The sequence below is a fragment of the Rattus rattus genome, chromosome 16 (assembly GCF_011064425.1).
Source record: "Rattus rattus isolate New Zealand chromosome 16, Rrattus_CSIRO_v1, whole genome shotgun sequence".
Lineage (NCBI taxonomy): Eukaryota > Metazoa > Chordata > Mammalia > Rodentia > Muridae > Rattus > Rattus rattus.
This window is the reverse complement of record NC_046169.1, coordinates 2,310,272-2,335,491: the sequence shown is the minus strand read 5'-3', so window position 1 is coordinate 2,335,491 and position 25,220 is coordinate 2,310,272. Positions and strand designations below refer to the sequence as shown.

The 25,220-nt window shown below is 49.8% G+C and overlaps 1 protein-coding gene across 4 annotated transcripts in view; it reads right to left on the bottom strand.

The window, feature by feature from the left end:
- The window catches only part of Evi5l (ecotropic viral integration site 5 like), a 38,105-nt gene that overhangs the window by 2,969 nt on the left and 9,916 nt on the right, over positions 1-25,220 (bottom strand). The window contains exons 2-14 of one of the 4 annotated variants that reach the window (XM_032886416.1): positions 19,676-19,858; positions 16,994-17,183; positions 15,873-16,097; positions 15,690-15,764; positions 14,940-15,065; positions 12,456-12,599; positions 12,133-12,222; positions 10,347-10,444; positions 10,199-10,259; positions 4,469-4,522; positions 3,423-3,455; positions 2,329-2,469; positions 1,760-1,888 (exon numbers count right to left, since the gene is read on the bottom strand). In XM_032886416.1, coding sequence (XP_032742307.1) covers positions 1,760-1,888; positions 2,329-2,469; positions 3,423-3,455; positions 4,469-4,522; positions 10,199-10,259; positions 10,347-10,444; positions 12,133-12,222; positions 12,456-12,599; positions 14,940-15,065; positions 15,690-15,764; positions 15,873-16,097; positions 16,994-17,183; positions 19,676-19,827 — 1,518 coding nt within the window. In that variant the 5' untranslated portion in view covers positions 19,828-19,858. Of the gene's footprint in view, positions 1-1,759; positions 1,889-2,328; positions 2,470-3,422; positions 3,456-4,468; positions 4,523-9,534; positions 10,014-10,198; positions 10,260-10,346; positions 10,445-12,132; positions 12,223-12,455; positions 12,600-14,939; positions 15,066-15,689; positions 15,765-15,872; positions 16,098-16,993; positions 17,184-19,675; positions 19,859-25,220 lie in introns of those variants that run through there. The other 3 variants (XM_032886417.1, XM_032886418.1, XM_032886419.1) reach the window with 3 other exon arrangements.

Below are 25,220 nucleotides of genomic sequence, written 5' to 3'. Positions count from 1 at the left end.
CCCAGGGGAAGAAGACCCTCGTGTGTAGCTAGGGTTCATTATCTACTAAATGTGTCTCAGGTCTGTCTTTGGGAAACCTCTTTGAACGGAGACTTCCTGTAAATAAATATCACTGAATTTACACAATGCACTTTGAGGTAGTTAGAGTGAGAGCAGGTCTTCTCACAATGCCAAGATCCAAGCCTTTCAGGACCCATGACCAGTCCTGAGAACTGCATCAGCAGGGCCTGGAAGACAAGCCTCAAGCACCCTGGACTCTCCCCAGGCCTGGCCTGGAAGGCCCTCTTTCCAGAAAAAGACAGTACTGGACCTGACCTCTTCTGTCCTGGTGTGGAGCTGGCCCAGTGAGTGAGGTGTGGGTCCTCGTGCACTAGCTTCTTAGTTTATAACTTGGTAGGCCTGGTCCTCACTGACCCTTGTTTAGGTCTGGGTATGGGAGGCAAGACAGGGTCTACACTGGGCACATTTCCCCCCGTGTGGAAGGAGGTGTGCTGATGTGGCTAAACGGCTTGCAGCCCTTATCCAGCTGTAGGAGGTATTGGGGGAGGGATAGTTCTCAACTTCAAGGGCTTTGTGTCTGCTCCCTGAGAGATCTGTTTTAGGTTTGTCTGTTTGTTTTAGGAGATGATTTCGGTAACTCAGATTGAAATCAGACTTGTGACATAGCCAAGGATGGTCTTGAATGACTCACCGTCCTTCTTTCACCTCCTCTGTAGTTACAGGGATTCTCACCTGCACTAGGATTACACGTATGCATTAGGGATAGACTCTGGGACTTCATGTGGGCCAGGAAATCATTCTACCAATCCAGGCACATGCTCAGCCTGAATTGAGTCAATGCATACAGCAGCTGGGGAGGCACCCAGGAAGTCTGGTTTTACCCCTCCAGGACTACAGGCAGGAAAGCACAGTCCTGTTTGCCTCTGGAGGGTATCTATCTTCATGGAAGGGGAGAGGAGGTAAAGGTCTGGATTCATTGGCTGGGTCTGCCCCTGCCAACCTTTTCTTCCCTGGGAAGGAACCTGAGCCCCTGGAGAGACGTGCACAGCGCAGTGGGATACCAGTGTATGAGGCTGCCACACTGTGCTTTGAGAGCAAGACTCGGGGCAGGGCTGCGCTGCTGTGTATGTGAGCCCACACAGTTGTAGGGTGTGGGGAGCTCTGTGAGTGAGGCTCCAACTTCTATAGCCCTGGATCCCCGTCAGCAGGGGTAGTGTTAGAGGAGACAATGCCTAGGTGGCAATGGAGTATAAAGCAGCATGAGAGGTCCTCTCTTCTGTGGGGACTGATGACATGCAAGTGGGGCGGTTGGTTGCCCTGGCTCCTCTGCCTCCTCTTCTTCTTCTTCTTCTTCTTCTTCTTCTTCTTCTTCTTCTTCTTCTTCTTCTTCTTCTTCTTCTTCTTCTTCTTCTTCTTCTTCTTCTTTTCCTTCTCCTTCTCCTCCTCCTCCTCCTCCTCCTCCTCCTCCTCCTCCTCCTCCTTCTCCTTCTTCTTCTTCTCCCCCCCCCGTGTGTGTGACATTTACGTGTGTATGCCTGAAGAGGCCAGAGGATGATGTCAGGTGTCCTACCCCATCACTTTGCCTTATTACCTTTAGATAGGGTCTTTCACAGAACCTGGAGCTAAGCTAAAGATGGACAGGCCAGAGATCATCCCACAGCTCCACCATAGTGCTGGGATTACAGGTGCATGTGGTCATGCCTGGTTTCTGCATCTTCTAAACCTCACTCAAACCCTCTGTCTCCTTCTCCAGCCATACCTTTTCCATGTCCAGAACTTTGTCCTGCATTTCTCGAAGGGCCCCCAGAGTCTCGGTCTCCCGTAACCGTGACTGCTCCAGTTCTGTCTCCAGGTGGGAAACAAAGTCCTCTGTTAGGCGAGGGTTTTCCTGGAAGCAAAGAACTGCATTGGTTCCTGGTGGAGACTACTACCTGGTGGATAGCCTTCATGCTAGAGAGCCTGGGTTGGAAGAGGTTCCCAGATGTTAGGCAGCCTGAGTTGAACCCGTGCTAACTTCGTGACTCTAGCTTGGCTTGGTATCTTCCCAGGGAAGATATATGAGGGGATGTTGGGAATGGGACTTTCCATGACTTTAGGGCACCTTCTGAAAGCCTTCGAGACTCAGTCCGGGACCGTGGGCTAGGGGTGGGACATAGGCTCCTGGAGTGGAGCTGGCTGTGGAGTGGAGCTGGCATTGCATTCACACTAGCCTCTGGGCACACTAACCCACCTTACAGATCTAAGCCCTGAGGGTCAGCAGGTAAGGGTGGCACATAGGCTTGTAGGAGGTGTGGTCCTGCTAGTCAACCCCATTCAACAGCCTGGTACCTGCTGTTCTTGCAACTGCCGAATGGTACTCTGTGCTTTCTGAAGGTCCTCTGCAGTCGAGCTACATTGTTGTCTCACTACTGCCAACTCCCGCTTGATGACATAGTTCTCCTCAGCCTCCTGTGCCCGTGTCACTTGTCCCTGAGCACAGTGAGGATGGGGGTGGGAAGAATACCATGACCATCTGCTTTGGTCTCAGGCCTGGCCACTAGGAAGCTCAGAGAGGATGAGAGAGGGTTAAAGTGAGACAGGCATGGCCTTTCATGCTCAGAACCTGGGATGGGGTGCCCACAGCAGGCCTCGGAGTGTATTGGGTGGAGACAGGCAAGGACAGGCCACCTACTGGATCCTGGGAGTAATGGACATTCTGGATGTGCTACTAGGCTTAAATGACAAATGCCCCCAACTCCCAGGCTTGGGCTCCATCCCCAACCCTGGTTGTTTGCCTCTGTCCCAAATGAAGAAAAAAATTGCTCTACAAAGGCAAAGACTTGTGAGAGGTGTAAGACACCTCTACCACTCTCCCCAGGGCATTTCCTCCACCCACATCCTCCTTCCCACCCAACTCCATCTTCCCTGTCCCCATTCCAGGCTCGGAGTCACTAGGTGCTGTGCAGAAGCTTCTAGAAAGGCCATCCAAGAATGAAGCAGCAGCAGGAGCAGGCGAGTGAGAGATGGTGATGGGTGATAGGCAGAAGCGGAGAGGCGTCAGGACAGCTACGTGTGTGCCTGCATGCCTCCATGCCTGTGTGTGAGCATGTTAGTGTAAGCTCAGCACCACAAATGTGTCAGGGTCCCGAGTCCTGCTGGGGTAGCATCTCTCGCTCCTTGGTGGAGGAAGCCTCTGTCTATGCTGAGTGTGCGCTTTCTCCTAAGCTCACTCCCACAAGTGCCTCCCATCCTGGTGTTTGTCTCCAGATCACATGCCCCTCCCTCAAGGCATTGTTCTCCCTGGAAGCCGCCCCCTCCATGCAAGTTGCTCTTGCCCCCCAGAATGGCAGTGGCCAGGAAAGAGGTGGTTACTGGCTGTCTTGTGCAGGGACCTGGGAAGGGCCTGGAATGGAGAGTGCAGAGGTATGGAAAAGCTACAGTACCTGGATTAACCTATCAGCCAAGGCCGCGCTCTCCTACCAGGCGAAGGGGATTCCCAGCAACGGGGGGAGGAGGCAGAGCAGAAGGCAGGGGACAGGGGACAGGAGAGGGGAGAGACAGACAAGAACCACTTGTCACTAACGCAGTGGCTACCTCTAGAAGCAAGGGATAGAAAGGGGAAGGCCAGAGGACCAGAGGAGGGCCCAGAGAAAGACCAAAGCCAGAGCCAACTCTGTCCTGGAGGGGGTCATGAGTGCGGAGGTTGGGGTGCACTGGGCTGAGAAAACTCAGGAAGGTCTCTGTACTGTGTGTGAGGAGGAGATCCCAGGGAGGGCTGGGACAGGGGACGCATTTTAATCTTGAGAGAACAAGAATTGAGGCTTCTGTTGTGGTAACAGCACCCTGTCCATGAACTACTGCTTCCTTGTGCTCAGCAACACTAAGGAACAGGAAGTAGGGCCCAGAGTCACGCTAAGTCACCTGAACCACCCCAGCAGTGACCTAGCAGGGCCCCCGGTCAAGTCCGTGCCTCTCTACCTCAAGCAACCCCCCCCCCCCGCTTCCTTCATTCTGTCTGCTTTCCTTCCTTTCTAGGATGAACTTACAAATTACAGGTTTGGACTCCTTGTGGCCCAGTGGTGGGACTCGCTCTCCCACCCACGCAGCTTGTGACTGCCATCCACTGAGTTGTAATTTAGCTGTAACCCTAGGGGCTGAACTGAGATCCAGAGTGGGATGGAGTCTTCTGAGAACCCCTAATAACAGGGCAGTCCAAATCTCGGTGGGGTTAGGGGAGACTGAAGGAAAGGCCACTCATATAGTTTGTTGAGACAGGGTCTCATGTAGCTAAGGCTAGCTGGCCTTGAATTCTTAATTCTCTTGCCTCTACCTCCTGTACACTGACATTACAAGAGCACAACCAATATGCCTGCCCTACCTGTGCTTCTTAAGTCCGCTACCTCAGAACAGAGGGATGGTCCCCTTAATAGCTACCGGGTGTTCTGAGGCAAAGATTTGGAACCCAGCAGCTGGTACCCACACTCCTCACCTTCTCTAGGGTCTCAATCCGCTGTTTGAGCAGCCGGTTCTCTGTTCGAAGCCTCTATAGAGGAAGAAAAAGAAGAAGAAGAAGAAGAAGAAGAAGAAGAGTACTTCAGAGCCTCCAAACACTTACAGGCCCTTAATCTCCACTCACCAACCACAGAGGTCAAGGAAGGTCCTCTGAGGACCTGTAAGCTGGCTCACTGGATAAAGGTGCTTGCTGACAAGCCCGGCTCCTTGAGTTAGAGCCAGGACTCATGTGATAGGAGAGAATTAACTCCTACACATTGTCCTCTGACACTCCATATGCATGTTATCCCCCACGAGCCCCCCCAAAGAACAAAACCCATTTGAAAAGGTAAAATAAAACTTTTCAGAGTTTAAAAGTTTTGGTGCTGGGAATGTGGCTCAGTTGGTAGAGTGCTTTTGTGTTACACATAAAAAAGCCCTTACTTTGCAAAAATCTGGCTTGGTGGCACATGCCTATAATCCCAGCACTTGGGAGGCAGAGGCAGGAGGATCATAAATTCAAGGTTATCCTTAGCTATTGAATTGGAGTCCAGCCTGGTCTGTAGGAGACCCTGTCTTAAAATGATTGTATGCTATCTTCTTTTGCATTACAGGGTTTCTCTGTGTAGCCCTAGCTGTCCTGGAACTCTGTGGACCAGCTCTGCAGACCGTGCTGGCCTTAATCTCAGAGGCCATCTAGCCTGTGCTGTAGGGGTGGTGCTGACGCTAACATCCTGTTCCCAATTGACCTATCAGTAAAGATGCCAACCAGCCATGGGAAATCTTGGGCAGAGCCCCCACAGGCTGTTTCTCCAGGTAGGAGGATGGGATACTGAGCTGGGACTAAAGGGACTGAGCAACTACAGTCGAGACAGACTTGGGTGCTGAGCTAAGAGTATTGGGGTGGGCATCCTGCCGTGGGGACTAACACTGTCCAGCAATTGAGCCAAGAAGGCAAGCTGAAACTAAGCAACGTGTGTGTGTGTGTGTGTGTGTGTGTGTGTGTGTGTGTGTGTGTGTGTGTGTTTTCCATCCACAGATTCAATATTCTCTGGGCGGGGGCTGGTATCAAAGTCCATTTCCGGAGTTCAGGTGGGGTATAAAAGCTACATGAAACCCTCTGCCTCCGGAGTCCTCAGATTAAAGGCTTGTGCCACCACTGCCTGGCTCAACATTATTAAAAAACAAAAAACAAAAAACAAAAAACCAAACAAACACAAAAAAACTCAGAAAAGAATCTGATCTGGGTGTGTTGTTAAACGCCCTTAATCCCAGCACTTAGGAGGCAGAGGCAGCTGGACCTCTGAGTCTGAGGCCAGCCTGGTCTACAAATCAAGGTCCAGGACATCCAGGGCTACACAGAGAAACCCTGTCTAAAGTATAAAAATAAAAACCCCTCCATTCTCCCCAGCCCCCCCCCGTAGCATGTGCATGTGTGCATGTGTGTACACGTGTTAAGTAAGTGTAAGGAGCAGCACATCTATACTGTCCTCAGACGTTTGTTTCTACCTGGTCTTTCAAGGGTCTTTCCCCTGTGTTCCAAGGGACGCTGGTGCCAGGTAGTCCTGACCCCCTTTCCTTCGCTTCCAGCAGCCTCTAAGTGAGACTCTCTGGAACAACACCCCCTCTCAGAATTTAGGTCTCCTGTGTTGAACATGGAGGTTTTTTCCTTTAATTACGGTTTCTCTCTGAGACAGGACTTCGTGTATCCCAGGCTGGCTTAGAACTTGCTGTACACAAGCAAGGACACTGTCGACTCCTTGGTGCTGCTGCTTTTACTCCTGAGCACTGAGATGGCAGCTGTGTGCCATGGTGCTGTGATTATGCAGGGTGACGCCGGGGTGGATAGAACCCAGGGCTTCCTGCGTGCCAGGCACCGTCTCTGGCACATCTCTGACCTTTAGACACATTGCCCTCGATATGACTATTTCCCTGCTCCCCGCTGTCTTGTTATATGGTATAGTCAGCTTTGAATTTTGATCCTGCTGCCTCCTGCGTAGGGGTTAGAGGTATCCCACCCCATGCTTGGCTCTGCCCTCTGCTCTGGGATGAGGAATTTAGGGTAAGTGGATTTATTTATTTATTTATTTATTTATTTATTTATTTATTTATTTATTTGGAGCTGGGGACCGAACCCAGGGCCTTGCGCTTCCTAGGCAAGCGCTCTACCACTGAGCTAAATCCCCAACCCCGGATGTGGTCTTAAGTTCCCCTGGGATCCTCTATGAAGCTGGTGAGCATGCAGATGTGGGTAGGCTCCTCAGCTCCCTGGTTATGAAATCATCTGTGGTAGTAGATGACCAAAAGGCCTACCAGGCTGTGAGGGTGGTTTTCGTCATCAACTTGACACAACCTCGAGTCCCCTGGGGAGCGAATCTTAATGATTTGTCTACGTTAGGTTGGCTCATAGACATGTTTACAGGGATTTTCCTTTTCTCCCTTCCTTCCTCCCTTCCTCCCACCATCCCTTCTTTCCGTCCTCCCTCCCTCCCTTCCTTCTTTACTTTCTTTTTTTGGTTTTTCAAAACAGGATTTCTCTGTGTAGCCCTGGCTGTCCTGGACCTTGCTTGGTAGACCAGGCTGGGCTTGAACTCACAGATATCCACCTACTTCTGCCTCAGGAGTTCTGGGATTAAGGCTGTGTGTTACCACCTCCCAGCTAGGGGAAGTTTTTCTTTTTCTTTCTTGCTTGCCTTAATCGATGTGAGAGAAGACAGCCCACCTCTAACCAGGCAGGGAATCTGAAGTGCGTGAGTGGAGAACTAGAACTGAGCACAAGCAGGAGAGTATTTCGACATGTAAGCATCTCTTTCTTCTTGACCGCATGTGATGTGACCAATGGTCTCAAGCTCTTCCTGCTGTGACTTCCGTGGAGGTAATGCACTGTAATCTGGATTGTTAGCTAAAATACATAACTTTTTGTCTTAAGTTTAAAATCTTTGTTAACGTTTTGTTTTAATTTTATGGCAGGAGTGACTACAGGGCCAAAGAGGGCCTGGGATCCTCGAGATAGACAGTGGTGAACAGTGGTGAGCACAGGTCCTCTGGAAGAACGGCCAGAGCGTTTAATTGCTAGGCCACTGCTCCAGTCTTCCTTGGTTTGTCAGAGTATTTTATCACAGCAACAGAAATGAGACTAGACACTACCTATGCATTACACAGGACATTTCCTGGGGAGACAGAAACACCCAGAAAGCAGTGGAGCAAATCATGGACCTGATGGTCACTGACTCACATCACGTGTAAGGAACAGAGTCACAGAGGAGTGGCGGTGACCCTCCAAAGTCCACCTCCCCAGTCCTAGGGTGACAGACTTGTGCCACCATACCTAGGTTCGTTGGTTTATTTGAGACAGGATCTCACTATGTAGCCATGATTGGCTGGGACTTGTAATAATGTGGTCAAAATTGGCTTTGAACCAACAGAGATCTACCTGCCTCAATTACCTCACGGCTAGGATTAAAAGCATGTGCAACTACCCCTGTTCTATGCTAGTTTTTGAAATGCAGTTCCCACTAGAGCTGACGCCCATGGACTGAGTTAGGCTGGCTAAATGGGTTCCATGGATTCACCTGCTACCTCTCCCAGTCCCAAGTGCTGGGGTTACAACGCAGATTGTGCTGGGCTTTACTGTTGGGCTGGGAGCTCCGGGTTTAAGTCTCCATGCTTGAGACAAGCACTTTACAGAGGCCTCTTCTCAGCCTTACCCTCCTTTTTAAACCTGGAATCCGACAATGTGGCTAGGCTGGCTTGCAGGGACCTGTCTGCCTGTCTCTGTGTGTCTGTGGATGGACTGAAGGAACACTCCTGCTCCTGGCTCTTCTATGTGGGTCCTGGGGATTGAACTCATGCATGCCCAGCAAACACTTTACCCACTGAGCCATCTCCTTCGCCCTCTTTTCCTTTTGCTGCTGTTCTGTACCGAGGATGGAGCCCATGGCCTCGTGTGTGCTGGGCAAACCCTCACCAGTAAGCTACAGCCCCAGCCTCAACGAATGCTTCCTTCAAAGGCAGTGTCTATGCACATTTGCACAGTGTAGTTGTCAAAGTCTTGCCTTATCCGATGCAAGCAAATAAGGGATTTGTTTCTGATACTTTATTTGGCTCTTGTGAGACAGGGTTTCTCTGTATAGCTCTGGCTGTCCCAGAACTTGCTCTGTTGACCAGGGTGACCTCAAAACTCAGAGATTCACCTGCCTCTGCCTCCGAGTGTTGGGATTAAAGGCATGCATCACCACCTCCCAGCATCAAATCAGGATGTTTTAAGACAGGCTAAAAGTGAGAGACCAAACTGCAGGGCACTTCTAAGATGCCCTGTGAGGAGACATCTGCCTGACTCTTCAAGGCCTCTGGGGAAATCTCTCCTCAGGGGAAACTTTCAGTCTGGCCTGTGGTCTCAAGGCCTATGGCATTCTTGTCTATTCTGGGCCTCACGGTCCCCCGATGAGAGCAGGCCGCTCATCTGCACACAGCAAGAACCACATTTGGTCTAGTGCAACACTTCCTTGTGAGATGGCTCACAAACCCAGGATGGAAATCTTTCTGGAAGCCTCAACAGAGCCAAGTGCTTCAGCTTGCAGGCACAGGCCTCTGCCCCTGACTTCCCACAGGAGGTAGAAACAATGCACTGGAGGCGGACAGTGACAGGAATATCACAGCAAAGCTCCAAGGCTCAGAGAGGTGAATTTACCTGCCAGGGCCACACAGCTGGTCTTCAGTGGGACACCAGTGCTAACCACTCTGATTCATCAAGTGTGGAGGACAAAACCGGGTCTATATGGAGGTTCGTGTCCTTGCCTGTCCCCTATATTGGGTTGTAGGGTCCTTAACCTGGCTAGCAGGCTTTGGGAACGTGTAGCTAGCTGGTCGGTTGGAGTAGGTGGGTATGAGCTTTTCTTTCTCCTCTCTTCTACATCCTGGCCCTGGGTTGTACCTGGCAGTACCTGGGCCTCCTTGGAAAGATATTGAGGGATTCTCAATGCTCAAGAGTGCCTTTATCTGGGAAGCCAGGTCCTTGTCACTTATGACTAGGTCTCATCTTTGTTTCAATAGATGTTTGTTGGATGAATGGCTAAAATCAAATGGAGAGGGGTGAAGAGGCCATTGAGAGGTAAGTTTGGTTTCAGACGTTTTGTGCACTCAAGGAACTGACGCTGGGCTGGCAGGCTGGCTGCTACAGTACAACCAGGACCCTGAGTGGATGACCATACCTTAGCCTACATAGGCTGCTTGCCTGAGCCTTTCTCCTTAGCTCCCAACCTCTGTGCCCCCAGGGTGTTCTCCTGCCCACCAGGCACATTCTTCTATCCTAGGCCCTCTACACTGAACTCTTGGACCTAGAGTGTCTCCCCAGATGCGACTGTCTCTCGTATGACTATATCCGGAGCACTCTGGTATCCACACTATTTCAGTGATTTATTGACTATCGCCCCATGACATGGGGGGTTCGGGGACATGAAGGCAAGGAACTTTGACTGTCTTGTTTACTGTTGTGCGGCCAGCTTTGAGGACATGCCAATTGGGGAATGCGCTCCCACGCGGGGCTGGCAGGTGAAGGAAGGGGCAAGTGAGCTAGGGTAATCCGGAGCCAGAAGTTGTCCGCCCAGGCCAGCCCGTTCTGTCCGTGCATGCGCTAGCTAGGACTGCCCTCTAGCGGCCAGCTCTGGATTTGCGAGGGAAAGCCTCAAGGCAGCCCATCTTTGCCCTCCCTCACGCCTCTGGAACTCACTTTGATCTCGATCTGCTCCTCCATCTCCTTACTCTTCATAGCTGCGTACTCCTTCTCCAGCCTGCGGGGACGGGGCACACGGTCAAAGTCCCGCCTCCCTGAGGTGAGGAGGGCTTCCCTTTTGAGTTCTCCGTTCCCGGGCACTGACCTCTTCATCTTTTTAGGGTTGTACTTGACCTGGTAAGCCTTGAGGACCAGCTTGTCTGGGCAGCTGTCAAACTGGTGGGGGATCACTCTCTGGAAGTACTGTGAAGACACAGGGAGTTACGATCACTTGGGTCCCGGCCATCAGGGTCTGCCTAGGCTCCCACTGTATCCTGCTACTGCCTGGGGCTTCCCTTTGTCTCAGCATCCGGGCTGTCTGTCTTTGGTTACTCAGCCAATGTATGTTTTTAAAGATAGATTGATTGATTGATTTATTGATTGATTGATTGATTGATTTATTTATTTATTTATTTATTTATTTATTTATTTATTTATTTATAGTACACTGTAGCTGTCTTCAGACACCAGAAGAGGGCATCAGATCTCATTACAGATGGCTATGAGCCACCCTGTGGTTGCTGGGATTTGAACTCAGGACCTCTGGAAGAGCAGTCAAGCCATCTCTCCAGCCCCCAACCCCCCTTTTTTTGTAGTGCAAATGAATTGACTGTAGGAGAAGGAACAGCTAGGGAAGGAGGGAGACCTGCCTTCCCAGCATGGTTTCTGGGAAGCTTGAGAAAATCAGGGGTTGAAAGTGGGGATCAGCTTGGCCTGTAATGGAATGTACTGCCCAGGGCCTGACCTGAGTTCTATCCCTGGAACCAACAATGGAAAGAGTAAGAGAGAACTCAGAGTGGAAACAGAATTGAACTGTGAGTATTGTGAGCCATGACCCACCTTCTCTCTCCCTCTCCCCACCCCCACACTGACCCTAACAACAAATAAAACTAAGACAATCAGGCTAGAGGACCTCCTGAAGGCAGGGCTGGGATGAATGGGGTCTGAGCATGGGGGAGCTCTCCTTAGGAAGTGGGTAGACGAGCCCAGAGGTCCTATTCCTCTGCCCAGCTGCTCCAGTCAGGCAGCCTCGGACAATGTATGCCCGTGTTCGCAGACACAACTGTGGTCTTTGTGCATTCTTTCCTGAAGCACCAGCTGGAAGATGCTGGGAGGGTTAGGGCCTGTGTCATGGGGAAACCATGGTGAGGGCCAAGCTGGCTTCTGATTTAGCAGGCTGTGCCAGGAGAAGGCGCAGGCAGGGAGGAGCGCGGTAGGAGGCGGCCTCAAGATGCCCGGCCCCTTTCTGTACCCCAGGCTGAAAGCTGGGGTGAAAACATGCTAAACGCCTCTCAAAGTCAGCCAGGGGCTACTTTGCAGGCAAGCTCTGGGGACCTGCAGCAGTGGGTAGGAAAGAGTCAGCAGGACCTCCCCAGACCAGCGGCCGTTGGCTTCTTGTTCTCCCCAGTGCTAGGTTGCTGGCTCTGGGTTCTATCTGACAGAGCCTGGGGTTCCTCAGGGCAGAAAGGATCCCAGATGCTCAAGAGTGACTTCTATTGGGAAGTCACCCCCCCTCCCCCATCCCCATCACTTAGAATCTTGGTTTGTTTTTTGTTTTGGTTTCCTTTTTTTCAATACTGGAACTTAAGCTCAGAGATCTGCCTGCCTCTGCCTCTCAGGTGCTGGAATTAAAGGTGTGCACCACCACTGCCTGGCCTATTTCTTAGAATCTTGTACAGCTCAGGTTAGCCTTGAACTTCTGACTCACCTGCCTTCACATCCTGCGTGTTGGGATTAAAACCATGCATCATCATGCCTGTCTATACAGTGCTGTAGGATGGAACCCAGGGCTTCATGCATGCTAGGCAAGCACTCTACCAACTAGCCACATCCCTTCTTGTCACATGGGAAGGACTCCTGTGCCTGTCACCTTCCCAGCCCACCTGACCCACCTGGGACATGCCCTCCATGTCCAGCTGCATCAGCTCTGTCTGGTTCACTTGCAGCAGGGCAAGGCCAACTCGGAACACAATCTCCAGTCCCTGCAAAGTCAATCACAGTCCCATGAGCCTCTGTCCTCTCACCTGAAGGCCCTGTCCTCCCATCAATCACCCCTCACCAACGAGCTTCCAGTCCTCCCACCAGCAGGCTCAGACCCTCCTTGCACTCTAGCCCTTCCTTTGTCCTGTCAGTCATGACTCTTCTTTTGGAGGTGGGCTGTGCTTCCCTCCGCATGCAGAGTGGAGTGGGCCAGGGTGTCCTGCAGGGCACTCACCTCATACATAAAGATGTCAAAGACCCGGGTAGCAACAGGCAGGGGAAAGGTGGTGAGGAAAAGCGTGAGGAACCAGGATGATGCATACATGGATGTGTGGAAGCTCTGTGAGCGGAAGTGGGTGTTCAGGTCCGGAAGCTGCTCCTGTGTGGGGAGGGGGAGGCTGGTGGGCACCGAGAGGGAAGTATTGGGCCTCGGTGCCTCTCACCTCCAAGGAGTGTTTGCTGACCTACCCTGGGCAGCCCAGATTCCTCCTGGGTCCTCTTTTAGCTACTGTGTTTGGGGGGAAGCTGGGAAATACTGGACCTTTGAGTCCATGGGGCTACAAGCAGGGCCTGGGAAAATGGGATTGACCTCAACTTCAGGCTGTCAGATAGTAGCAGACCACTGGGGAAAGGGAGCTGGAGAGGGCATCAGAACTCTGGGCTTCCTCTGTGCTCACAGTTAAACATTTGCTTGGCTGTGTAAACATTAGGCTGTGAAAGTCTCCAGTCTTCCGCTTGGGGTTATAATTGCTTCCTAGCTTTGAGGAGGGCAGATGCTGGGGATCAAACTGTTTTTTATCTGTGTGTATGTATAGGAGGCTTGTATGTGTTCATATGTGTATACATGTAAAGGGTTATGTGGAGGCCAGAGGTTGACGCTGCTGTCTTCTTCCTGGAACTTGCTCTGAAGATCAGGCTGGCTTATGACTCACAGTGATCTGGTTGCCTCGTCCTCCCGAGTGCTGGAATTAAAGGTGTGAACTCCCATGTCCACTGTCCTTTGACTGTTAGACGCTGCCTCTCACTGAACTGGAGGCCTCTGACTTGGCTAGGTAGGCTAGCTGGCCAGGCAGCTCCAGGGATTTTCTTGTCTCTGCCTCCCAGCATGAAGATAACAGGAATATCCTCCTAGGAGCCTACGAGGCTTTACAAGGATACTGAGGATCTGAACCCAGGTCCTGTGCTTATACAGCAAGCACTTTACTGACTGAGCCATCTCAAACCATACTTCATTTTTGGAAGAGGATTTCATATATTATAGGGTGGCCTTCAACTTGCTATGAAGCTGAGCTGACCTTGAACTCCTGGTCCTCCTCCTGCCTCTACTTCTAAAGTGCCAACTACCACAGGAGGGAATTGAAGCCAGGGCCTTTGTTCATGCTTGGCAGGCACTCGACTGAGCTATGTTCCTGTCCTACTCTTTCTTTTAACCAGGCCTTTCTCTGTAGCCTGTTGGATTAAGAGTGCTCATCACTACGTCCCGCTGTGACATTTCTTTTCTTTTTGAGGGTAGGGAAGGATATTGGGGATCAAACCCAGGACCTCACAAATACTAGGCAAGCACGCTACCCCAAGCCTCTGCTTTCATTTTTGTAGGTGCCTGGGCCTCCTGTTTGTTCAGCTAGCAGCTCCCAGGGAGTGCTACCTGCCTGTCCTCAGCGCCTGGGAGAGGAGCCTTTACTGACAACTCACTGATGGCACCTTTTTCTTGCCATGGGCTTCTGAAGCTGGCCAGAGAGGATAAGAGTACAAGAGTGGTGTGGGGTGTGTGTGTGTGTGTGTGTGTGTGTGTGTGTGTGTGTGTGTGTGTGTGTATACACATACAGCATAAACACGTTCTGTCTGCCAGCCAGGAGTGAGCCCTGTGGGGACTGCTATTTATAAATGGAGATGTCTGTAGCTCCCCCGTAATCAGCAGAGGCAGGCAGACAACACTTTCCCCTCCTTCTACCACACCCTTAGCACATGGAGCCAGCGCTCCTCCTCCTGTTCTGCCCTAGTGGTTCTGGAAGCCCCTTTGGGAGCCAAGAGCCCCCTGTTGTGGCTAGCCTTGTCCCTCCCAGCATGCTCCACAATTGTATGCTTTCACCTCACAGGAAGGGACAGAGTGGGAAAGGACTCCTCCTTTCCTTGCCCCATTCAGTTCTTCCTTCTTTCTCCTTCCATTCCCCCTCACTTCCTCCTTTTCCTTCTCCACAGAACTTCACATTGAACTCAAGATTCTTATGTGCCAACCCAGCCCTCTACCACTGATCTATACTACAACCTCCCCACGTCCCAGTTCCTAGACATTGAGAGAGGCCTTACTTAGTAGCCCTAGGGTGGCCTTGAGCTTGTTATCCTCCTGTCTCATAAACCAAAGCACTACGATCATGAAGGTGTACCACCTTACCAGGCTCCAGGCATGTTTGACCACCACCTCTTTCCAGAGAGGGTTTCATGTAACTCAGGCTGGTTTGAACTTCCCATGTAGCTGAGACTGACCTTGAATTTCTGACTCTCTACCTCGACCTCCTAAGTCATAGGATGACAGATGTGTACTGCCGTGCCCAGTTTATAAAGTTCTAGGGGTGGTGTTCAGGACTTTGTGCATGATGGGCAAGGATCCTACCAACTGAGCCATAGTCTCAGCTCCCAAGGGTAATTTCTTAGGTCTAGAATTTCCAGTTTAGGGGTGTTCTGGAGATAACCTCAGGGTGGTCATCCCTGGCCTGCTTACCTGTAGCATGTATTCAAACTGGTAGATACAGAGTCCCAGCTCGGCCATGCTGGGCTTGAAGAGCTCCCGTAGCCGGTACTCCTGCATCAGCCGCACAAACACACAGAAGGCCTCTTCCTCAGGCATCTGGAGGGACCAGCAATGTGTGTGAGTGTATGTGTGAGTGGGAAGCCATGCTTGGGCTCTGCACAGTGTTACACAGGGGCATGTTTCTGTTCCATTTATATTTATTGTAATCGTACCTGGCTACTGGGACCCATCCTACAAACCATAAATACGGTCAATACTATTCATTGATGGAAGACCTGTGGCTGAAGTTATTTGCTGAGGGCCACTAATGGGAAACAATGGAGCTGCACTTAAACCTTTCTAGTGCCTCAGTCTCATCTCCCTGATTGAGACACACCTGTTCACACCTGTTCACACCTAGCTATCTCTTTTCTCCCTAAGTCTTCTGGTTTCCCTGTAAACCTCTATAACCCCCTAAATCATTAGCCTGTGGTTCTTCCCTGTCCCAATGCTCCCCCCCTTTTTTTTTTTGTCTTTTTTTTTTTTTCGGAGCTGGGGCTCGAACCCAGGGCTTTGCGCTTGCTAGGCAAGAGCTCTACCGCTGAGCTAAATCCCCAATCCCCCCCAACACTCCTTAAGCCCTGTTCCTGTCCTGCATGGTAAAGTATCTGGCCCTAGCAGGTCACTACACTCAGGGAATGCTCTTATGTACATATTGGGGATGGAGCCAGGGCAACTCACCTGCATGAGGAGTAAGCCCACAATGAAGGCACTGCCTTGGCAATATCCTACCTCCCGATCGACCAGGGAGTATGCCTAGAAGGGAAGGAGGCTGAGTGAACACAGGATTCCCACCAGCCTCTCTGCAGCCATCTTAAGTGGGGATTGTTCCTAAGGTGGCTGGAGCCATTACTGGGGCCTCACCTTCATGACATTGAAGAGGACTTCCTGGCCCAGGCTGTCCTGGCCTTTGAAGAACTCATGCTCTGGATAGGTGCGGGCAATGTCCCTTCGGATCAGCTTCTCACATGGTGAGGACATCTTGAGGAGCTCGGAGTACTGGTTTTTGACGGGCATATCTGTGGCACTGCACAGGAGCTGCCAAACGATGGCCCGGAAGTGGTGTGGGATGCCCTTTCGGATCAGCTCCTGCCATGGGTGGGGAGAGGTGGGGAGGGAGGCTCAGGCTGCAGTCTGCCCCGTGCACTGCAGCCATCCCAAGGCCAACCCAGTCCAGCACCTCAGGCATGGCTTACACTTGCTTTTAGGATGGTAGAGGACATCTGAGTCACTGTGCTTTTAGCTAGTCACGTGCTGACTGGGGGCTCCCCATCCTTCAGCGACTCCTCCACCACTAAGCTATGATCCCAATTCTCATGCTTTGTGTGTGTGTGTGTGTGTGTGTGTGTGTGTGTGTGTGTGTAGGCTATATGTAACAGAGGACAACTTGTACCTGCATTTGAAGGAGTCGAACCTCTTGTACATGTGGAGAAAACTCAGGTTGCCAGTCTTGACAGCAAGTGCCTTTATTTGCTGAGCTATCTTGCTGACCTATCCACATGTACTTTGAGACAGGGTCTCTTTACTAGGCTGTGGCTGCCCACAGGGCTAAGCTGATTGGCTAGGAGTTCCCACAGGAATCTGCCTGTCTCTGCTTCCACGGTGCTGGGATTGCAAGCGTGTGCCAGCATGCTCAGTTTTTTATAGGTGCCGAGGATGGACCTTAGATCTTCAATTTTATGCAGCAAGCACTTTACAGACAGGTATTTTCTTAGCCCCCACCTTCTTTTTAAGCAAGCCCTTCGCTCTTTGCATGAAGTTTGACTATGCAGCCCACACTGAGCCTCTTGCCTCAGTGTCCTGAGTATAGGGTCATAGGTACAGGTACCATTGCATCAGAGCATACAGCAAGCAGGCACAGGGACCTCTCTCTCACCCCCTCCCACTCCCAAGTCCGATCTGTCCATCTGCACTTTGGTCCTGGCTGGTGGACAAATGACCAGGCTGGCCAGACTCATGCCCATCCCACATCTGCCTCAGGCCACCTTGAGTAGCTTTTCCTTTCTGCGCCGCCATTCCTCCCACTCGTTGGCAATCCGGCCCCAGAGAATCCATGTGTCCTCCTCCAGGTGGCTCAGGTTGGAGGAGGCGGAGGAGCTGGATACCAGGGAGGAGCCGCTGTTCCTCCGGGAGCCATTCATGGAGCGCATGGACTTGGAGTCGGCTTCCAGGAGCCTAGGCAAGAAGAGTAGGAGAGGGGAGGCCAGACAATTCCCATGGCTCCTAGTCACAGGGGCCCTCTTAAGCACCTGACCTCAGAGACTAGATCCACACTGCCTGCTTTCCTTTCTTTAAAACTGTTATCTCTACAAGTGTATGCCATGTGTGTGGAGGTACACGTGGAAGCCAGAAGGGGGCGCTGGATGTCCTGATGCTGGAGTGGTTGTGAGCCACCCCATATGGGTGCTGGGAACTGAACCTGGGTCCTCTGAGGGACCCAAGTGCTCTTGACTGCTGAGTCCTATCTTTAGCTCCCATGCTGCCTTTCTTGCTAAGTGATCTTGGCCAGTGACCTAACCTCCCTGAGCCATGGCCCTTGGAAAGTCATTTGTGTTCCTCTTCTGTACCAAGCACTGGGCCACGTGTGTATTTATTTCTATGAGCTCACTCTCAGACCAACTGTGCACAGCACATTTAGGGACGGTCTGTGCTCTCTAGAGGGGTTCCATGCACGTTCTGCTGAGGGCACTTACAGAGTACCCAGGACATTGGGGTTGTATTAACCACACCCTTTCTCTTTCTTCTCTCTCCTTCCTTCCATCTCTCCTCTTCTTTCTCTGTATGCACATGCATGTGTTTGCACATTCATGAGAAGGCGAGAGGCCAACCTTTGATACTGTTAAGGAGTCCGTTTTATTTTTGAGACAGGCCTCTCATGAACTTGCACCTCTCCAATTAGGCAAGGTTGGCTGGCTAGTGAGCCTTGGGGATCTGCCTGTCCCTATCTCTTGTTGCTGGAATTTCTTGACAAGGTTTTTGTTTGTTTTTGTTTTAGATAGGGTCTTACTATGTAGCCCTGGCTGGCCTGGAACTCCCTATGTAGCCCTGGCTGTCATCAAACTCACAGAAATCTACCCGCCTCTGCCTTCTGAGTGCTGGGATTAAATGCTGAGTATAATTACTTTTTACGACAGATTCTGGGGATCACATTCAAGCATTTTAAAGATTAAGCTATCTCGCCTCCTTCTTCCTCTTTAATTAATAACTCTTCTTCTTATCATTTTGATTTTTTTTGAGACAGGGTTTCTCTTCATAGCCCTGGCTGTCCTGGAATCACTCCCTTAACCAGGCTGGCTTCAAACTCAGAGATTCACCTGCATCTGCTTCCTGAGAGCTGAGATTAAAAACAGGTACCACCACTGCCTGTCATTCTTATTTTTAAATATTTTATTTTGTTTGTATTCTAGGTGTTTTTGTCTGTATCTAAGTACCACTATGTGCGTGGTGCCCCAAAGTCAGAAGAGGGCATCCAGTCCCCTGGAACTGGAGTTACAAACGGCCATGTGAATATTGGGAATTGAGCCCGGGTCTTCTGGAGCAGCAATTAGCTAGGGCTGTTAACCACTACGACTTCTCTCCAGCATCCTTCCATTTACTAGTTTTTGAAATGGGGATTGAGTTTAGGGGCCTGTGAGTGCTCTACCGTGGATAAGTCCAGCCCTTTATTTTAAACAGGATCTGGCTACAAAGCTCAGGCTGGCCCACCCTCTTGATGTTCTCGCTGTAGCCTTCCACATGCTGAGATGCTTTCAGGATACTTTTGACAACTGTATCTACTCTGGAGGTATGGAGGGACTGGGGTGTTCTTCCTAGGGCTAGGCAGTTATTGACAATAGGACTGGCCTGTATGTGAGTGAATGTTCTCCTATGCAAATCAGCCAATCCAGAGCCATTCCTGACTTCTTCCTCCTTCAAGCTTTTACACTCTGCTCAGATTATCTCAGGGTTGAGTACCCAGCATCCGGGGTCAGACAGAAATGCTTCAAGTCAGTGACTCGATGCTCGCCTGCCCTGTCTCACCCACTTCTGCCCATGGAAACCAATACAAAGGTTCTTGCCAGCGTTTCCCTCAGGCTCTTGTCTGCCTCCTGACTGACAGGTCTGCCTCCTCTCCTTTTGGGAACTGTAAGTAATGAAGTACCTTTTTACTTGTGGCCAGTGTCTCCTGATCTACTGGATTTACTTCACTCCTGAGTAATGGTATGAGTCCAAGACTGTCCCTCAGCAGTAGAGCCCCCGCCTCGAATACCTCACTAAGGGGCCAAGGACAGGACTCTGTGGTATAGCATTCCCCTAGAATCCCACAGCGAGGGGCTGGGAGTGTGGTTTAGCAGTAGAGCTTCTGCCTAGATTCCCCAGGGAGGAGATTCTATAGGTAGAAAACTCAAAGACACACGCCCCCCCCCAAGACCCATAAGACAGAAGCAGGTGTGATTGTTAACATCTTCCTTCAAAAAATGGCCTTGTAAAGGAAAGCTAGACTCATTTGTCCTTTTGAAAAGTGGATTTCCTCTTCTGAATGAAGAAGCCAATTTATGCAGCCCACACTGGGAGGATGAAAGAGAAACCATTCTTTAAGCATCTCGTGGTAGCTGTTATTCTATGCAGCCCAGGTCTAGCTTTGAGTGTGAAGGGTCCAGGAATTGGCCCTCCTCCTCCCTACTTACCGGTTCTGCTCCTCGAGCTTGGCCAGTAGTTCTAGCTCATCTGGGCTGAGGTTCTCGGAGTCAGAGGTTGGGGAGCAGGTGGGTGCTGACAGGGCCTCCTGAGATGAGGAGTCGGGGCTCAGAGTGGGGCTTGCCATGGTGGGCAGGCTCATTAGCCAGGGAGATACCAGGTTACAGCTCTATCTGGGGGTGGGAGATACATATTGTTAGCACTAGGGAGATGTCCACTGTCAGCTCGGGGCTAGCGAAGTCTGCCTGTGCACCTTGAGAACAGTCCATCATTCCAGACATCCCACCCCTGGTCCACCCCTACTTGGATTATAGATTCTATGTGCTACAATCAACATCCAAAGCTCAAATCCAACAGCAAGGCCTGGGCCAGAGGTTTCCTGTCACTGGAGGTCCTAAGGATCTAATGGGAAACTTCAGAGGTATACAGAAGCCCCTGTTCTGCTGATCTTTTTAAAAAAGATTTATTTTATTTATCTGTGGACACTGTCTTCAGACACACCAGAAGAGAGCATCAGGTCCTATTACAGGTCATCTTACAGATGGTTATGAACCACCATGTGGTTGCTGGAATTTGAATTCATGACCTCTGGAAGAGCAATGCTCTTAACCACTGAGCCATTTCTCCAGACCCCGGGTGATTTTTTTTTTTTTTGATGGTGTTCTGTCCTTGGCTTTCCTTAGGAGTCTCATGATAGCATTTGACTTGCCCTGTCTCAAGAGCAGTTTGTAGTTGGCACAGATCAAGCAGTTAGTTCTACTGTTGTCTGCTGCTGTCAATGGCTGGGACAGTAATGCTCCTTGGGCTGGGAAGCCAAGGCCACATCAAAGGGCCAAGAATTGGTGCCTTAGGGAATGCACAGGGGGGCTGATGGTGCAGAGGGGTATCCCAGTCCCAGTATTCACATGCCAAGCCTTCTTTCCTACTTTTCCTGGGGTCATCGGCCTAGCCTTCTAGGGACTGTTGAGGACACTGGCCTGTCTGGTGACAAAAACAAAGGCTAAGGTAGGGAGATGGCTCAGTCTGTAAAGCATTTGCCACATAAGGATGAGGACCCACGTTCAATCTCTAAAACCCGTGTAAAAAATGCTGGTGTGGTAGTGTGTGCTTTAATCTCAGTGCTGGGGAGGTAAAGACTGACTAACCAGACTAGCTAAACTGCTAAATTTCAGATCATTGTTGTCTTAAATAGACAACAACAATAATACCTCCAAACAATAACAGTAACATAAAAAAAACCCCAAAACAAATGACAAACAAAAACCAAGGTGATAACCTCAGCTACGACTTAGTGGTTAAGGGCACTTAGTGCTCTTTCCAAGTGTGGCTCCCAGCACCCACATTAGGTGGTTCCCAGGAGCCTGTAACTCCAGCTCCAGGGGTTTAGGTTCCTCCTGGCCTTCAAGAGCGGCAAACATGCCGTACATTCACACAGACACACATATAAAAGTAACATAAAGACAGATGTAAAGCAAAGTGAACAGCATCTGAAGAACGGCAGCTGTGGCTATACTCTGCCTCCACAAGCACACTTACTCACATATGTACAACTCTAGACACAGAAATAAAGCGAAAACAGAAGGTGTGTGTGTGTGTGTGTGTGTGTGTGTGTGTGTGTGTGTGTGTGTGTGTGTGTGTGTGTAGTTCTGAGGTCGAATTATTTTTGTCAGGAATCATCCTTGATCACTCTTCTACCTTATTCATTGAAGTGGAGTCTGTCAAGCAAAACTCAGAGCTTGTGAGCTGGATCTGGCATTTTTGTGGGCTCTGGAGATTGGAACACCAGTCCTAAAACTTGCATAGCAGGCACTTTAATCCCTCCTCAGCCCAGGGTTATAGAACTCGGTGAGTGCCAGGCTGGCTGAGGATCACCAGTTCCAAAGGTTTTTAAGCAGTTATAAACTGCTGAACTAGGAGTTAATCATTTCCGGGGGTGAAGTGGGATGGGAATGACAGACAGACAGACAGACAGACAGACAGACAGACAGAGGGGCTGCTACAGGACCTCCTGCTGTGTCAATGTGTGGCTAGCAGGGCTGTGGCCACAAAGTGCTAAGGTAGAGAGGCTAGGAAGAACTAGCCTCCAGAAGTGGGAGGACATAGAAAAGGCAGACGAGGGCTCCAGAGCTACTGTGAACATGGGGAGCACTGACAGCTCAGGGCAAAGGCACCCATTAGGATAATTAGGTAGCCTGGGACTATCTCGTACCTGTCCCTGAGAAGCAGCCTCAGGATGGGCTCCACCCGCCCACGCATACACACTTGGATATCCATATATTCACAGACATTTATGCACACACAGTCTCACCTACACCTACTTAGACATACATTCATATATACTGAAACACAGACAACACATACACACATACTCAGTTTATACTCTTGGGGTACAGATGTACTCCACACACAGACAGGTTACTAGTCACCCACACACATTCTCTCGAGGTTCATTGATATTCACACTCTAACTCATCAGCTTTATGGGCCTGTGGCATGGCTGGTGGGCTTCTCTTGATTAATTTAACAGAGGTGGGAAGCCCCACTGTGGGACTAAGAGAAAGTGAGCAAATCACTAGAGCGTGCTACTCTCTGCTTCCAGATTGTGAACTCAGTGTGTTCCCACAATTTCTGCTGCCTGACATGATGGAATGACACAAAATGGTGAGCCAAAACAAACCCTGTTCCCTGAAGGTGCGTTTGTCAGGATATTGAGTCACAACAACAGAAAAGAAACAAAGGCAGCAGTCAAGGTGGGCCTCAAGCTTGCGATCCTCCTCCAGCCTCCTGAGAGCTGGGGTTCACAACTGGAGCCACCACATCTGTCTGGCTCATGGCTTCTGAAGCTGAGTCAGAGCAGAGGGCTGAGCAGAGATGGTGCTGGTGGCCAGCAACTGAGGAGGGTAGAAAAGTCCAGATGTTTTTTTTTTTTTTTTCCGGAGGTGGGGGCTGAACCCAGGGCCTTGCGCTTGTTAGGCAAGCGCTCTACCACTGAGCTAAATCCCCAACCCCTGAAAAGTCTAGATGTAAGTGTCTCTGAGTTCCTCTTCCTTTTCCCTCTCTGGCATGTGGGCATTGCTGGCTGTCATTTCTCTCTCTCTCTCTCTCTCTCTCTCTCTCTCTCTCTCTCTCTCTCTCTCTCTCTCTCTGTCACCTTTTCTCTCTAGTTAATAAGGAGAGCCACCTGCTTCTCTTCCTCTCTGGCCAGGTCTTCTTAGTTACCTTGCAAGGGTGTCCTGTAGCCTGGGCTGGCCTCAGACGCACTAAGCAGCCAAGGATGGCTTTGAACCCCTGGTCTCTCTGCCTCCATCGTCTAAATACCATGATAACAAAATACTGTGATAAAAGGCCTCTGTAATCTTGACCAGTTTATACAGAGACAGAATCCAAGATTGTGTGCACGCTAGTCTGATATATCCCCAGTGCACTCTTAGGGTTTATTTTAATTTTATTTTTCTAAAGATTTATTTTCTGTGTATGAATGTTTACTGCTTGTATGTAAGTATACCACATGTGTACCTGGTGCCCATGGGGGCTAAAAGAAGCCACTGGGTCTTCTAGAACTGGAATTAAGGATGGTTGTAAGCTACTATGTGCGTGCTGGGAGTAGAACCTGAGTCCCCTGCAAGAACATCCAAAAGAGCATCTCTCCAGCCCCATTGTCAGAATCCAAACAAACGAATGTAGATGCTTTTTTGCTTTTTCTTTCTACCAGTGGCTATTCAGGATCGTCAGCTGGCCCTCAACAGCTCCATCATTCCCCAGCTCCTTCACAAGGTTTGATGACCTCTCACCCTAAGGCAGGAGTCACTCTTGATCTTCCTGGCGAGAAACAGTCACTCAAAATGTGTATGATGCTCAGAATGGAACAGCCAGAGAGCTTCTCGAAGTTATACGTTTCAGTAGGATCCAGCAGTTTCCTACCAGACGTCTGCCCAAGACAGTTGAAGTATCCCCGTGTAAAAGTGTACATGTTAGTGTACATAAAAGTGTACAGTGCTACTCACAGTAGCTACAAAGTACAAATGATGCAAGTGCCCATCAATGGAGGAGTGCTCAACCAAGACACACACTGGGATATTAGCCACAAAAAGGAATGATATACTGATATACTACAACATGGGTGTATGCTATGTTCAGTGAGAGACTCAAGTTATAGGTGGTTATATTTCCCCTTAGGTATGCAGATTAGAGGAAACTATAGTGTTAAGAAATGGATTAGTGCTTTCCTGGGGCAGAGACAGAAGACCAAGTAGAATGACTGCCTAGATGGTAGGTAATGGTGATGGCCGTACAACAATATGCATGTGGTAAACTTTAGGTTGATCTTTTTTTGTTATATGAATTACGCCTCAATCAAAAAGATGAAGGATAAGGTAGGCTGCAAAGGAACTAAGGCACAGCAGCCATCAGGTAGGGCTTGGTGGTGCAGGCCAGTAATCACAGTTACTCAGCAGGCTAATATAGGAGGACTACAAGTTCGAGGTCCAGCCTGGAGAGTTCAAATTGCTATTGGCTATACAATGAGTTCCAAATCAGCCTAGGAAACATGATACCTTGTTCCAAAATTTAAAAAAGATAAAAATAAAAGAAATGGGAATGTAGTTCAGTGGAGGACACTTGCCTAGCATGCATGCGGTCCTGTACTGGAAAAAAAAATCCCCAGCACTGAGAAAGAAAATAAAACAAAACAAAGTTAGGAGAGGGATGGAACACCAAAGGAAGTCAAAACAATCCTGCACTAATCAAAGCCTTCTCTTTCAGGGCTTGTGAGCTAGGGTGAGATTTTGGAAAGACCCCTTTGGCCTACTATATGCAGTTGAATCCAACACATTCTTTCTTCCTCCTTCCCTCTCTATTCTTTGGTTTTGTTTACAGGTGTCATCACCATGCTCAATTTCGTATGGTACTAACATAGAACCCAGGGCCTGGAGCATTCTGGGTGAGCATTCTGTTAGTTGAGCTGCAGTTCTGATTCTCCTGAGAATTCCATTTTTCAATTAAAAACAATTAATTAATTACTTTCAATTAATTAATTAATTAATTAATTTAGTGGTGTGGATGTGTGTTGCGACATGTGTGTGAAGGTGTGAGGGCCATTTATGAGGGCATTTCTGTGCTCCATCCCTAGGATTGAACTAAGGCTGTCACATTTGCTGGTAAGTGCTTTTACCTACTGAGCCATCCCTCCAGCTTTGAACGTTCTTTTTTTTTTCATTTCTTATATTCATTTTATGTGTATGAGTGCTTGGCCTGCATATATAAATGTATACCTGGTGCCCTCAGATGTTAGAAGAGGGTGTTGTATTCTCTGGAACTGGAGTTAAGGATGGTTGTAAGTCATCATGTGAGTGCTGGGAACTGAAGCTGACAAGAGCGATAAATGCTCTTAACCACTGAAATCTCTCTCCAGCCCCCAGCCCCAAGCATGCTTACTATGAAGTCTGTCAATCTCGTTCTACCATCCTAATGTTTTTCCCTGAAACTACATCCACACCTTAGCCCAACATACATGCTTCCCCCAACACACACGACTAT